Source organism: Lolium perenne, chromosome 1 (genome assembly GCF_019359855.2).
Source record: "Lolium perenne isolate Kyuss_39 chromosome 1, Kyuss_2.0, whole genome shotgun sequence".
NCBI classification, from domain to species: Eukaryota; Viridiplantae; Streptophyta; class Magnoliopsida; order Poales; family Poaceae; genus Lolium; species Lolium perenne.
In genome coordinates this window covers 208,620,850-208,634,660 of record NC_067244.2, presented here as the reverse complement: position 1 = coordinate 208,634,660, position 13,811 = coordinate 208,620,850, and the positions used below count along the sequence as shown (strand labels likewise).

The 13,811-nt window shown below is 47.6% G+C and overlaps 1 protein-coding gene across 1 annotated transcript; it reads left to right on the top strand.

Moving 5' to 3' along the window:
- The first annotated feature begins 10,902 nt into the window (after positions 1-10,902).
- Positions 10,903-12,985, top strand: LOC127322355 (transcription factor ILR3). The gene is made up of 5 exons (XM_051351149.2): positions 10,903-11,251; positions 11,357-11,425; positions 11,978-12,055; positions 12,184-12,346; positions 12,454-12,985. The coding sequence occupies exons 1-5, from the start codon at positions 11,145-11,147 to the stop codon at positions 12,742-12,744; spliced, it is 708 nt and encodes a 235-aa protein (XP_051207109.1). The 5' UTR covers positions 10,903-11,144; the 3' UTR covers positions 12,745-12,985.
- The last annotated feature ends 826 nt before the right edge of the window (positions 12,986-13,811 follow it).

Genomic DNA, 13,811 nt, shown 5'->3' with positions numbered 1-13,811 from the left:
AATCTGTCAAAACAGAATAGTCCGTAAAGTAGAATTTTTTAGAGGTACTTAACAGGCTCAGATGAAAAAGCTCAAAACTAATGAAAGTTGCGTACATATCTGAGGATCACGCATGAATTTTCGCAGATTTTTTTTATTCTTCTACAGAGAGAAAAACGCGAATTCGTGACAGATAAGAAATCTGTTTCTGCGCAGAAATCCAAATCTAGTATCAACCTTCTATTAGAGACTTTACTTGGCACAACAATACATGATAAGGAGAGTTTGCTACAGTAGTAACAACTTCCAAGACACAACAAAACAGTAGTAAAAATAAAAATAACATGGGTTATCTCCCAAGAAGTGCTTTTCTTTAACGCCTTTCAGCTAGGCGCAGAAAGTGCAAATCAAGTATTATCAAGAGAAGAAGCATCAACATCATAATTTGTTCTAATAATAGAATCAAAAGGCAACTTCATTCTCTTTCTAGGGAACTGTTCCATACCTTTCTTGAGAGCAATAGGACAAGATGCATTGCATTCGATATCCAAGACAACAAAATCAACGGGGACAAGGTTATTGTTAACCATAATGTGAACATTATCAATCCTCCCCAAAGGTTTCATTATAGAATTATCAGCAAGATTAACATCGAAATAACAATTTTTCAATGGTGGCAAGTCAAGCATATCATAGAGTTTCTTAGACATAACAGAAATACTTGCACCAAGATCACATAAAGCATTACAATCAAAATCATTGACCTTTATTTTAATGATGGGCTCCCAACCATCTTCCAACTTCCTAGGAATAGAAGTTTCAAGTTTTAATTTCTCTTCTCTAGCTTTAATGAGAGCATTTGTAATATGTTTTGTAAAGGCTAAATTTATAGTACTAGCATTAGGACTTCTAGCAAGTTTTTGTAAGAACTTAATAACTTCAGAGATATGACAACTATCAAAATCTAAACCATTATGATATAAAGCAATGGGATCATTGTCCACAATATTCTGAAAAATTTCAGCACTTCTATCACAAACAGTTTCAGCAGTTTCAGGCAATTTTGCATGCTTTGTACTGGGAGTAGAAACATTGCCAACACCAATTATTTTACCATTGATAGTAGGAGGTTTAGCAATATGTGAAGCATTAACATTACTAGTGGTGGTAATAGTCCAAACTTTAGCTACATTATTCTCTTTAGCAAGTTTTTCTTCTCTTTCCCACCTAGCATGCAATTCAGCCATCAATCTAATATTATCATTAATTTGAACTTGGATAGCGTTTGCTGTAGCAAATGACTTAATATCTTTATCTTCATTAGGCATAACTTTCAATTTTAAAAGATCAACATCAGCATCAAGACTATCAACCTTAGAAGCAAGAACATCAATTTTACCAAGCTTTTCTTCAACAGATTTATTAAAAGCAGTTTGTGTACTAATAAATTCTTTAAGCATGGCTTCAAGACCAGAGGGTGCACTCCTACTATTGTTGTAAGAATTACCATAATAATTACCATAAGAATTACCATTATTAGAAGGATATGGCCTATAGTTGTTACCAAAACTATTCCTATAAGCATTGTTGTTAAAATTATTACTTTTAATGAAGTTCACATCAACATGCTCTTCTTGAGCAACAAATGAAGCTAAAGGAACATTATTAGGATCAACATTAGATCTACCATTAACAAGCATAGACATAATAACATCAATCTTATCACTCAAGGAGGGGGTTTCTTCAACAGAATTTACCTTCTTACCTTGTGGAGTCCTTTCGGTGTGCCATTCAGAGTAATTAATCATCATATCATCAAGAAGCTTTGTTGCAGCACCCAAAGTGATGGACATAAAAGTACCTCCAGCAGCTGAATCCAATAGGTTCCTCAAAGAAAAATTTAATCCTGCATAGAAGGTTTGGATGATCATCCAAGTAGTTAGTCCATGGGTAGGGCAATTCTTCACCAAAGATTTCATTCTTTCCCATGCTTGGGCAACATGTTCATTATCCAATTGCTTAAAATTCATAATGCTACTTCTCAAAGATATAATTTTAGCAGGAGGATAATATCTACCAATGAAAGCATCTTTACATTTAGTCCATGAATCAATACTATTCTTAGGCAAAGATAGCAACCAATCTTTAGCTCTTCCTCTTAAGGAGAAAGGAAACAATTTAAGTTTTATAATGTCTCCATCTACATCCTTATACTTTTGCATTTCACAAAGTTCAACAAAATTATTAAGATGGGCAGCAGCATCATCAGTACCAACACCAGAAAATTGCTCTCTCATAACAAGATTTAGTAAAGCAGGTTTAATTTCATAAAATTCTACTGTAGTAGCAGGTGCCGCAATAGGAGTGCATATAAAATCATTATTATTGGTGCTAGTGAAATCACAGAACTTAGTATTCTCAGGAGTATTCATTTTAACAATAAATAAAAATAAACTAAGCAAACTAAATTAAGTAAAGTAAAACAAGTAACTAATTTTTTTGTGTTTTTGATATAAAGAAAGCAAACAAAACAGGAAATAAAATAAAGTAAAGCAAGACAATAAACAAAGTAAAGAGATTGGATGTGAGAGACTCCCCTTGCAGCGTGTCTTGATCTCTCCGGCCACGGCGCCAGAAAAATGCTTCATGGCGCGTGAAGCACACGTCCGTTGGGAACCCCAAGAGGAAGGTGTGATGCGTACAGCAGCAAGTTTCCCTCAGTAAGAAACCAAAGTTATCGAACCAGTAGGAGATGAATGCCACGTGAAGGTTGTTGGTGAAGGAGTGTAGTGCGACGCAATACCAGGGATTCCGGCGCCAACGTGGAACCTGCACAACACAATCACAATACTTTGCCCCAACTTAACAGTGAGGTTGTCAATCTCACCGGCTTGCTGAAAACAAAGGATTAAACGTATGATGTGGAGAATGATGTTTGTTTGCGATGAACAACAGAGAACAGAGTTTGCAGTAGATTGTATTTCAGATGTAAAAGAATGGACCGGGGTCCACAGTTCACTAGTGGTGTCTCTCCAATAAGATAAATAGCATGTTGGGTGAACAAATTACAGTTGGGAAATTGACAAATAGAGAGCATATACATATCATGATGACTACTATGAGATTTAATTAGGGCATTACGACAAATAACATAGACTGCTATCCAGCATGCATCTATGCCTAAAAAGTCCACCTTCGGGTTAGCATCCGCACCCCTTCCAGTATTAAGTTGCAAACAACAGACAATTGCATTAAGTACTGTGCATAATGTAATCAACACAAATATCCTTAGACAAAGCATTGATGTTTTATCCCTAGTGGCAACAGCACATCCACAACCTTAGAACTTTCTCACATCGTCCTGCATTCAATGGAGGCATGAACCCACTATCGATCATAAATACTCCCTCTTGGAGTTACAAGTATCAACTTGGCCAGAGCCTCTACTAGCAACGGAGAGCATGCAAGAACATAAACAACACATATATGATAGATCAATAATCAACTTGACATAGTATTCCATATTCATCGGATCCCAACAAACGCAACATGTAGCATTACAAATAGACGATCTTGATCATAATAGGCAACTCACAAAATATAAACATGATAGCACAAGAGGAGAAGACAACCATCTAGCTACTGCTATGGACCCATAGTCCAAGGATGAACTACTCACGCATCAGTCCGGAGGCGGGCATGGTGATGTAGAGACCTCCGGTGATGATTCCCCTCTTCGGCAGGGTGCCGGAGGCGATCTCCTGAATCCCCCGAGATGGGATTGGCGGTGGCGGCGTCTCTGGAACTTTTCTCGTATCGTGGCTCTCGGTGATAGGGTTTTCGCGACGGAGAGAATATATAGGCGAAGGGGCAGAGTCGGGAGGCGCTCGAGGGGCCCACCCCATAGGGAGGCGCGCCCAAGGGTAGGGCCGCGCCCCCTAGGGTGTGGCCGCCTCGTCGTCCCTCTTCGTCTCCTCTTCGGACTTCTGGAAGGCTCCGTGCAAAATAAGACCTTGGGATTTTGTTTCGTCCAATTCCGAGAATATTTCCTGTGTAGGATTTCTGAAACCAAAAACAGCAGAAAACAGGAACTGGCGCTTCGGCATCTTGTTAATAGGTTAGTGCCGGAAAATACATCAAAATGATGTAAAGTGTATATAAAACATGTGAGTATTGTCATATAACTAGCATGGAACATAAGAAATTATAGATACGTTTGAGACGTATCAGTATGCTCCAGTCTTGTTGGGCTATTGTTCGGTATCCTACTAGAAGATGGAGCATTGAGACACTTGGAAGGTGGTGACTGCATATGTGATCATGCTTAGGATGAGCATGATGATAACCTCCATGACCATGGCTGTTAGTTTAGGGGGGGTTGGTTGAGCCGCAGCCTGTGCCACCAATGTTTGGCTAGTTCCTCCATGTTCCAGTTGGCACTAGCAGGAAGCGTTTAGTCATCTGCTATCATTTAATTTGTTTTAATTTGCTTATGAACTATATTTCATTGTGAACTATGTTGCTTATTTAGTTGTAAACTATTTAAGTTTATTTGGTTGTAATGCATTTTTCATTCGTATGTTGGCTAATTGGGTGAAATTGAAAAATAAAATAGGCAAAAGGCCTAGTGCAGACCAAATGGTTCCAGCCACTTGGTTTGCCCTCGACCCAAAAGAACAAGGGTGATGAGAGGTCGCATTTCTGTCCGCGGGCTGATCTAAACGGACACATTTGGTGTCTGAAATAGGTTGAGCCGCCAGAGATGACCTAAGAGTGGTGCGCTAATTGGCTGGTGCTCGTTCATTTTCCTTCTCTAGATAGACGACTAGGGTGGCTACCACTCTGCTCCTCCCTCCCCTAGCGAGGTCACAACCCCCTGGCTCCTCCACCTTTCGTTCCGACTACGGTGGGGGCTAGGGGAGTGGTTCAGTGCTTTGACTTTGGCGAGTAGTTAGCATTGGGTGAGGTTTTTTCCAGAGGCATCACGTCGGTGGTAGGGACGTCGATATGTCCTAATAAGGTGCCCTTGCTTCACCCAATCCCGTCGGTGCTCTTACCGGTGACATCTAGAGCAGGTTGCTAGATCCTCTTGTCATTCTTCAAATCTGGCAAGACCAGTTTCCTGGTCTATCGCTGACATTTGTCGCGATCTGCAGTGATGTTGGCAGCGAAGGCGAGGTAGATATTCTGAAGCGAGGATGTTGGTCCGAAGGTGGTAGATTGGATGTTCTTTCTCGAATTCGTTGATGGGATGGGACGGATCTTGGTCCAAGACATGACGGGATGTCTTGCGCTCGACGTGCCTTGCTAGTCGTTGCATGCATATTCATCGACACAAAGCCTCATTAGCGTTGATATTTCTGTGGATCTGGAAATGGTGTACGATTGCATCTCTTCCAGCATGCGATTCGGCGACGCTGAAGTTGGATGGCGGACGTTGGCTTCAATGTGTACATGAACCATTATTGATCATTTTCCTTTTGTTCTATTAGGGCTCTATTTGTAAAGTATTTGGGACAACCATTTTCCTCCGCTCTAGCTTTTTTCATTGCCACATTGGTTTATTCATTTATATTAGTGAAATATGTGGTTGTTCTAAAATAAATAACGATAAAGCAAAGCAAAACATCTTAGGAATGATATCGAACCGGTACATGAGCACATCCAGTAGAGGCGACCGGGAAAGGCGGCAAGAAACCCATCTAGGGTTCTGTCGTTGCCTATTCGACGGTACTCCAGAGGAGGGATCCTCATGGAGGGGAGAAGAAGTAGGGGCCATTGGGCGGAGAGTCCTCGGGACGGTGGTACGCGTTTTACCCAGCTTCGGACCACCTGCACGATGGCAAGGCCTACTGCTGCTTGTCTGGAATTATCTGGGCGCTTTCGCGTTGTTACAATGAGTTGTGGTTGTGCCTCTAGGGCTCCCGGGATCCGGCTTATATAGGCGCACAGATCTAGGGTTTACATTGAGAGTCCTAACCGGATTACAGGTTGCCTAACTATGGTACAATATCTTGCCGTGTACGGCAAGGATCCGCCTTCCATCTACGTCATACTGGATCCGGGTTCCTTATGGGCCTCAATGGATCCGGTTTCCTCCGAAGGTCGGTTAGGATCCGGCTTCCTGATCCTGGGCTGGACTTCATCCTTCATGATCAACAGCAACTGGGCCGCCCGATGGGCCGCATGCCACATCACCGTCTATGGGCCACCCGGGCTTGCCGGATCTAGGCACTGTCGATGGTACACCCATGAAGTATACCCACAATAGTAGCCCCCAGAGTTCTCCGAGATTTCACCTTTTTGTTTCCGCCTTGCTAAAGCCTCGTGACTTCTGGCAATCTCAGTAACATGGGAAAACTTGAAGAACTCCAACTTCATCTTGTCTCCTTTCCCAACGTTTAGTCGGAAAATACCTCTATCCCGCGGGACTTCATCCATCAACAACAACACTGCTTCTAACATGTCTCCGGGTTACTCCCCTGCTTGGATAAGGGTCGATAGCTTTTTATCTTTTTACCCGGAACCCTCAAGGAGTTCAAACGGTTCCGCCAATCTTGGCGCCATTTTCGGGCAATTTGAGCGGTAACTTATCCTTAGCCATTTTTACCGCTTAGGGTTTGTGACACGTGGCGATCATCCAACGGCGCGACACTTGCGTTCCGACCACAGGATGCGGAACACGAATCTCCTCCCCTCAGCCTATAAATATCCGCCGTTCACCCCATTCACCCCATTCGCCCCCCCTTTTCACTCCTCGCACAGCGCCTCCTCCGACCTTTCCCTCCGCCGCACCGGAGTTTACCGGAGTTTTGCCGGAGTTTCACCGGAGTCGCCTCGCCACCGCGAACTGTTCTTCGTGTTCTTAAGTTCGGCGAGCCACCGCAACAAATCCTCGCCGCCGGCAGCCCCGACCACCGCGGAAGCCATTCCGGTAAGCCCTCAAAGCTTCACCTTCTCGCCGTAGCTGGTAGGGATGAACAGGGTATTGTGACATTGGATCCGGCTAAGTTTCAGTTGCCTTCGCACTTTGCTTTGTAGATGTCTTCTTGGACTCCGCCTCCCACCACCGAGCCGATCGCGGCAACACCAATCTCCTCCGCCCCTCCCCCATTCGTCTCTGTTCAGCTGGAGCCCTCAAAGGATTCCGGCAAAAACATTGAAGGGACGTCTGCCAACCCGGAAGAAACCGCGGGACCAGAACTGATGGAGAAGAAGGCGGAGGAAGCTGCCGCTAAAAAATCAAAGGCTCGCGCGCGAGACAGCGAGGCCGAAAGATGGAGTTCTTCTCGAGGTCGCTGAGCCAGATCCGGGCTGGACCTACAAGGTACAACTGGAGCATGCGGCAGGCGATGTTAGGGTTTCCACCGGCGAAGGTTACTGCATTGTAGTAATCCTCTATCCAGGTATCCGGCCTTTCGGTGCCATCATAATGCTTCAGGTTTCCGGGTAGCTTGAGGTTCATCCTTGGCTTTGGTTCCTCTCGAATCATCCCGCCAAAGCACTTTCGGCCGATGTAGTCAGTTATGTACTCATTGAGGCGTTCATGTGCATCGCGCGGGCCGCCATCAGGGGTTCTTGAGCGAGAGAGAGATCTTCGGCCTCCGCCTCCACCTCCGCCTCCACCTCCTCCACTTGGTGGTGGTGATGGAGACCTGCGAGGGGGCATGTAAGATTTTTTGCTTCCACCCTCGGATTCCCTGCGTTCTTCCCGCGGCTCACTCCGGCTTCGATGGCTACCTTCACCTTGGTGATGGTCGCCTCAGTCGTTCCGGCTCCGGCGGGGCTCCGGATCGCGTTCCGCATTCCGACTCCTCCTGGGCTCCGATTCGCGATCATTGTTCCGGCTCCTTCCGGGCTCAGGCTCACGATCGTTGTTCCGGCTCCGGCGGGGTTCCGGCGTAAGCTCCCTGTTTCCGGTCCTCTGAGGCTGCACGTTGTCGCGGATATTGATTCCACCAGGCCCATGAGGCCTAGTGTTTCCGACTGGACTACGGCGGCGAGGTAGTGGAGGAAGCGGGTACCCGTTAGGCGGAGGTGATGGATCCCGGTACTTGTTCTTACCAGCGTACATTGCATCCTTTCCCTTCCTTGTATCTGACGGAGGCGTCTTTGATGGTATGGGGATTGGATTTGGGTGTTCTCTGGTTTTCCTCCTGCGCTCCGTGGATCCGGTGCGCGATTCATCATCGGGATGGCGATTGGCGTGGGCGTCCTTCTGCGCGGTAGATACACAGTGATCCGGGTTGGATTCTAACCTGCGCGAAGTGTCGGCCTTGCTCTGCTGCTTCATTGCCGAGGCAACGAGCGTACGGACGTAGTCGATATCAATCTCTTCGTCCTTCTTTTTCAAGATCTCCGCAGCCTTTTTCATGTTGTCCTTTGGAGTCGTGAATAGCTGTTGCTCGGTGGGAGTCGCGAAGGTGATCTTGCGGGGAGCTACAGCTTCTCGCCTGAGTCTATCGTTCTCCTGTTGAGTCTCGTTGATCTTGTCCTCCCAGTGCTTCCGGAGTTGCTTGACTTTTGCCAGTGACTCATCGACCTGGCGTTCTCACTGGAGGAAATTTTCCACGAAGTGCGCGGCCTCTTTCCTTTCATCCAGCATTGCTGCTGCAGTGGTGGCGAATTTTTTGGCTGTTGCCAGCATCTCCTGCCTCTTGGCTTCTAGAGCCTCCGGATCTGCAGCGTCGTCAGGAGTTATGGGTTCGTTGAGGATCTCCGAGTGTGCGATTGCGTCCATGCCTGCCTGCTCAACCAGTTCTTCTGGGGACATGACTTCCTTATGCGGTCGTTCCCGCGATAGCGGAGACCCTGCATTGGATGGCTGCGGGTCGGAACTGGTGTGTTCATCTGCCGATTCCTGCTGATCCAGCGCTTCTAAGGTTGCAAGAACCTGCTTCGGCTGGGCGGAATCTACTTCGATTTGCTCACCGCCTCCGAGTTCTTTGAGCTTGCGATCCTACTCTTCAGTATCCATGGAGGAGGTATCGTCGGAAGTTGGGCTTAGGTTGCCCAGGATCGATTATTCACCCGGAGCGTCGCTTTCTCCGACAGCCTCCTGCTGATCCGGAGCGTTGCTGTTTTCCGGTGTCTCGACCTGCATGGGGCCCGCTCCGGCTTCTTGAGGGGCGGCTCCTGCGGTATGGGCTATGAAGTGTACGAAGTGACACCTTTGCTTCTCTAACACCTGGGAGACCCAGGCGGATCTGCATTGGTCTTCCACCTTTAGTTCCTGCTCAGGGGCGGATTGGGTGGATTTTGATTTTTCCAGATCTAAGGCGGAATCTTCGTTAGGAAGTTCCCGCGACTCAGATCGAATCTTCGCGACTGCGTCCTGCTCAGCGGCGGTCGCGTCAGCGTTACTTACCAGTCCGTTCCCGTCGGAATCGACGGTCTCGCCGATGAAGAGGTGTATCCCGCCGATCGGGATGATGGAGAGCTTGACGGGGTTTGTCTTAGCCGGAATCCACCACTCGTCCTCAGGGACAATTGGAAAGTTCCCGGCGTACTTGACGCGCCCCACGGCGATGGTGTCGCCGATGCCTCCGAAGGTAGAAACCTCCCGGTTCCGGCCTCCAGACACCGCTGGCCCCACGGTGGGCGCCAACTGTCGTTGCCTATTCGACGGTACTCCAGAGGAGGGATCCTCATGGAGGGGAGAAGAAGTAGGGTCCATTGGGCGAAGAGTCCCTGGGACGGTGGTACGCGATTTACCCAGCTTCGGACCACCTGCACGATGGCAAGGCCTACTGCTGCTTGTCTGGAATTATCTGGACGCTTTCGCGTTGTTACAATGAGTTGTGGTTGTGCCTCTAGGGCTCCCGGGATCCGGCTTATATAGGCGCACGGATCTAGGGTTTACATGGAGAGTCCTAGCCGGATTACAGGTTGCCTAAGTACGGTACAATTTGTTGTCGTGTACGTCAAGGATCCGCCTTCCATCTACGTCATACTGGATCCGGGTTCCTTATGGGCCTCAATGGATCCGGCTTCGTCCGAAGGTCGGTTAGGATCCGGCTTCCTGATCCTGGGCTGGACTTCATCCTTCATGATCAACAGCAACTGGGCCGCCCGATGGGCCCCATGCCACATCACCGTCTATGGGCCATCCGGGCTTGCCGGATCTAGGCACTGTCGATGGTACACCCATGAAGTATACCCACAACAGGTTCCATTCTCCTCGACGGAGACGTCGGAGGTTTGCTCCGCCGCTAGTGGCCTTAGGGCCTTGGAGGTTTTGCGGACCACAGACCCTCGCCGGCGGGGAGTTTCCGTTCTTTTTAGTCTATTTTTCAGGATGGTGAGGCGACAGTTACATTCTGAAGTCAGAATAACATCCTCCCCTCCCTATCCTCGCCCCGATGGTGCGTTTAGCACTGGCGGAGGGCGCGTGTAGTCGTCTGCCCGACGGATATCTTAGGATCCAGTTGGTTTCGTATTTGTTGATATGGTTTCATGCCAGTCTCTTCCGATCTATGGTTGTCATTTTTGACGATGGTGCTTTGGTGCGGCGATGGTTGCAGATTTGGTGCGTTTGTCGTTTGAGCACTTAGCACGACCATATCACAACTATCTACTACAACAAGATCTACTACGGCAAGCTTTGCTCGTTTGCTCGGCTCTGTTCACGACGGGACAAGAATGACGACGCCCCTTCAGCTTGTGCTATTACCTATTTGTAATAATTATAACTTTTATTGTACCGCTGTTGATTACAGTGGAATTTTTTAAAAAAAAGCATCTCAGGAATGAATAAACTGCAGACACGCACTGCGCAGGGCACCAAGCAGTAAATAAACAGAATAAAGACGAAGCTTCTCCCACCCGACCCAACTCGCCCGATAAAAAAACCAGCGGCTCAGCGTACGCGAGCGCCCGCATTGGCCGCGACCCGACGTCCGTCGTCACCACTGTGCATTTTACAATTCGCCAAAGGCCACAACCCACCAAGTTGCGTCTTGCCTTGCGTGCTGCTTTGGTGGCGCCAAAAGGCCAACAAACACCGCAGGTCGATTTATCAACTCATTTCCCCCCGCCGTCCCGATCTCCCGTCTCCCTCCCCGGCTCGTGCCCTCCCCACGCCACCGCCGCCTCCGCCTCAAAACATCTGCCATCCCCCGGATAACAGCCGGGGTTCTCGGGATTTGACCTGGTCTGTCGCCGCGATGAGCTGCGGGGGCAACAACGCGTGGCTGCTGGACTACGGCCTCGTGGAGGAGGAGATCCAGGGCTCCGAGTTCATCTACATGGTCGACGACCCGCCCGTCTCCAGGTCAGCTCTCTCCCCTTCGATTCCGCTATTCTCCCTCTTCTTGGCTTGGAACAACTCTGGATAATTGCATGGTGCCGGTGATTGATTGGGCTGATTGTCCCGCAGCGTGATATTGGGGTTTGATGCTCCCAGAAGGGACGACGGTGGCCAGGACAACTCCGGCGCCAAGAAGAGGTAATATTCTTTGCTCTCTTCAGATTTCTAGCTTCTAAGCTAGCCTTGTGATTGATGGTTCTCCTGCTTGGATTGTTCTGGCCTTTCTGATTCGATTGATGAGAAAGATTGCGGTAGTACTGTAGTTCTTTTTAGAGTATATAGCAGTAGTAGTTGGGAGAACGCCAGTCTGGACCTCTTCTCTGGTGGGTGGCTAGCAAACTTGACTCACAGGTAGCTCACAAAAGTAACCGATTACAGGTTGCTGGAAACATTTGTACTACTAGATAAGTTCGAGTCCAATAATTAGCTGACGACTTGATACGTGACTCATCATTGGACTTTATTTTGGAAGCTACGGAGCTGGCTATTTTTATTTTCCCCTTGTCAAAGCATGATTTACAGTGCTATTTTTCAGCTTTTAAGTCAGCAGACGGTCAGAATTAGCACGATTGCTGGACACATCTATTAGTGGTCACGGATGCTGATTCCCATCGCATTTTGCAAGCTTCAGGAACCAGATTCTACTGAGCGTCACCCTCATCTGACGTTTTATTTTTTTGCAATCCGCAGACCCCGTCCAGAGTCGAGCGCACCGCCTGGCACCAAGGCCTGCCGCGAGAAGCTCCGGCGAGACAGGCTCAACGAAAGGTATGTTGCGGAGCTTTGAAGTTTCAGTTCTGTGGCTGGCAATTCTAATCTTCCATTGCTTCAGTTGTTGGACATGTTCGGCAGTTGCCCACCAAATCTGATCAGCTCTGATCCACCTCTATGGCCAGGTTCAATGAGCTCTGCGCAGTCTTGGAGCCCGGGAAGCCGCCCAAGGCCGACAAGGTCGCCATCCTCAGCGATGCCGCTCGCCTCCTTGAACAATTGCGTGCCGAGGCTGAGAAGCTCAAGACGTCGAACGAGTCACTCCAGGACTCCATCAAGAGCCTCAAGGTAAACATCGAAACACTGCACTTGCACCCACTGTCACACGGTCACACCCGGATACCATTCGGTGGAAAGAAAAGTTCAGGATTCTTAATGGTTCTGTGTGTCTGCAGTCAGAGAAATCGGAGCTGCGAGACGAGAAGACGAAGCTGAAGGCGGAGAGGGAGAGGCTGGAGCAAATGCTCAAGGGCGTCAGTGCTGCGGCCGCTCCACAACAGTTCATTCCGCACCCGGCTGCCATGGCGCCGCCACACTTCCACCCGGCGGCAGCGTATGCCCAGGCCGGCAAGTTCGTCCCTGCTTACGCCGCAGGCTACCCACCGCCGGCCGCGTTCTGGCAGTGGATACCGCCGACATCGCTGGACACGTCCAAGGATTCAGCGCACTGGCCGCCGGTTGCGTGATCAACTCGATCAGGTACGGCGTCAATCATCAGGACGCATGTGCTGAACTTGCTCTTGGTGTAGAAGTTTGACAAAAGCACACGCCCGAAGATAGCATTGGGTGCTGGTGATTGTGTAGCGATTTCTATGATTGTGGTGTGGATATAATGATCCAGGGTCACCTGATAGAGATACTGGGTGATCATTGCTCATTGGATCAGTCGATGTAACAGCTCTAATAGTTATGAAGATGATTCATAAATAGGACGGTGCTTATAGGAAAAAAGAAAAAAACAAAACTACGGCGTGCTTTTGAATGCCCTTAACCATGTTATATATGTACGCATACACGAGCAAAAAATCCAAAGACTAGTGTACACAAGGAAAACAAATTGAGCAAAACGAAAAATGTAATTACATTTAGGCACAGACCTGAAGGAAAATGCCAAATTGTTCCTTTACTCAATCAACATCTTAGAAGAGCTCTAAGAGCAATTCCAATAGTAGAGCCGGTTGTTGGCTATAAGCAAGTTGCCATGTCAGCTATAGCTAACTTGTAGCTAGCATGTATAATAGTTGGCTATAAAAATGTAATACTTTATCAACATATGACCCACCTTTCACTCTCACAACTTACCTATGAGCACGTGCTAGAGCTGACTCTTGCATAAGAGCCCACTTACCTTCTCTCTCCTCTTCTCTCTCCTTCAACTAGACAAAAATATATTATTCTATTCCAACTTACCTATGAGCACGTGCTAGAGCAGACTCTTGCATAAGAGCCCACTTACATTCTCTCTCCTCTTCTCTCTCCTCCAACTAGACAAAAATATATTATTTTATTCCTTATAGCCAGCTGAGTAGGACTTATTGTACTTGCTCTAAGGCATGTACAATGGTAGAGAAGGCATGCCTTTCCTTACGCCGCCACATCAGCTAGAGAAGGCATTAGATATGAGTCATACAACACATTATCTCTTACAACCATCTTTAGCAATTAATATGAAAAATTAAATTTTGGTAGGAAATTTATTACTAAGGGATGACATATGTGATACAATGGAGAAAATAGTCTTCCCTTATTTCCT

Bases quoted from the DNA above. Each gene is read 5' to 3' on its own strand.
- LOC127322355 (XM_051351149.2), top strand. From the start codon at position 11,145: ATGAGCTGCGGGGGCAACAACGCGTGGCTGCTGGACTACGGCCTCGTG. The intron at 11,252-11,356 runs GTCAGCTCTCTC...ATTGTCCCGCAG, and splicing joins GACGACCCGCCCGTCTCCAG to CGTGATATTGGGGTTTGATG. The intron at 11,426-11,977 runs GTAATATTCTTT...TGCAATCCGCAG, and splicing joins AACTCCGGCGCCAAGAAGAG to ACCCCGTCCAGAGTCGAGCG.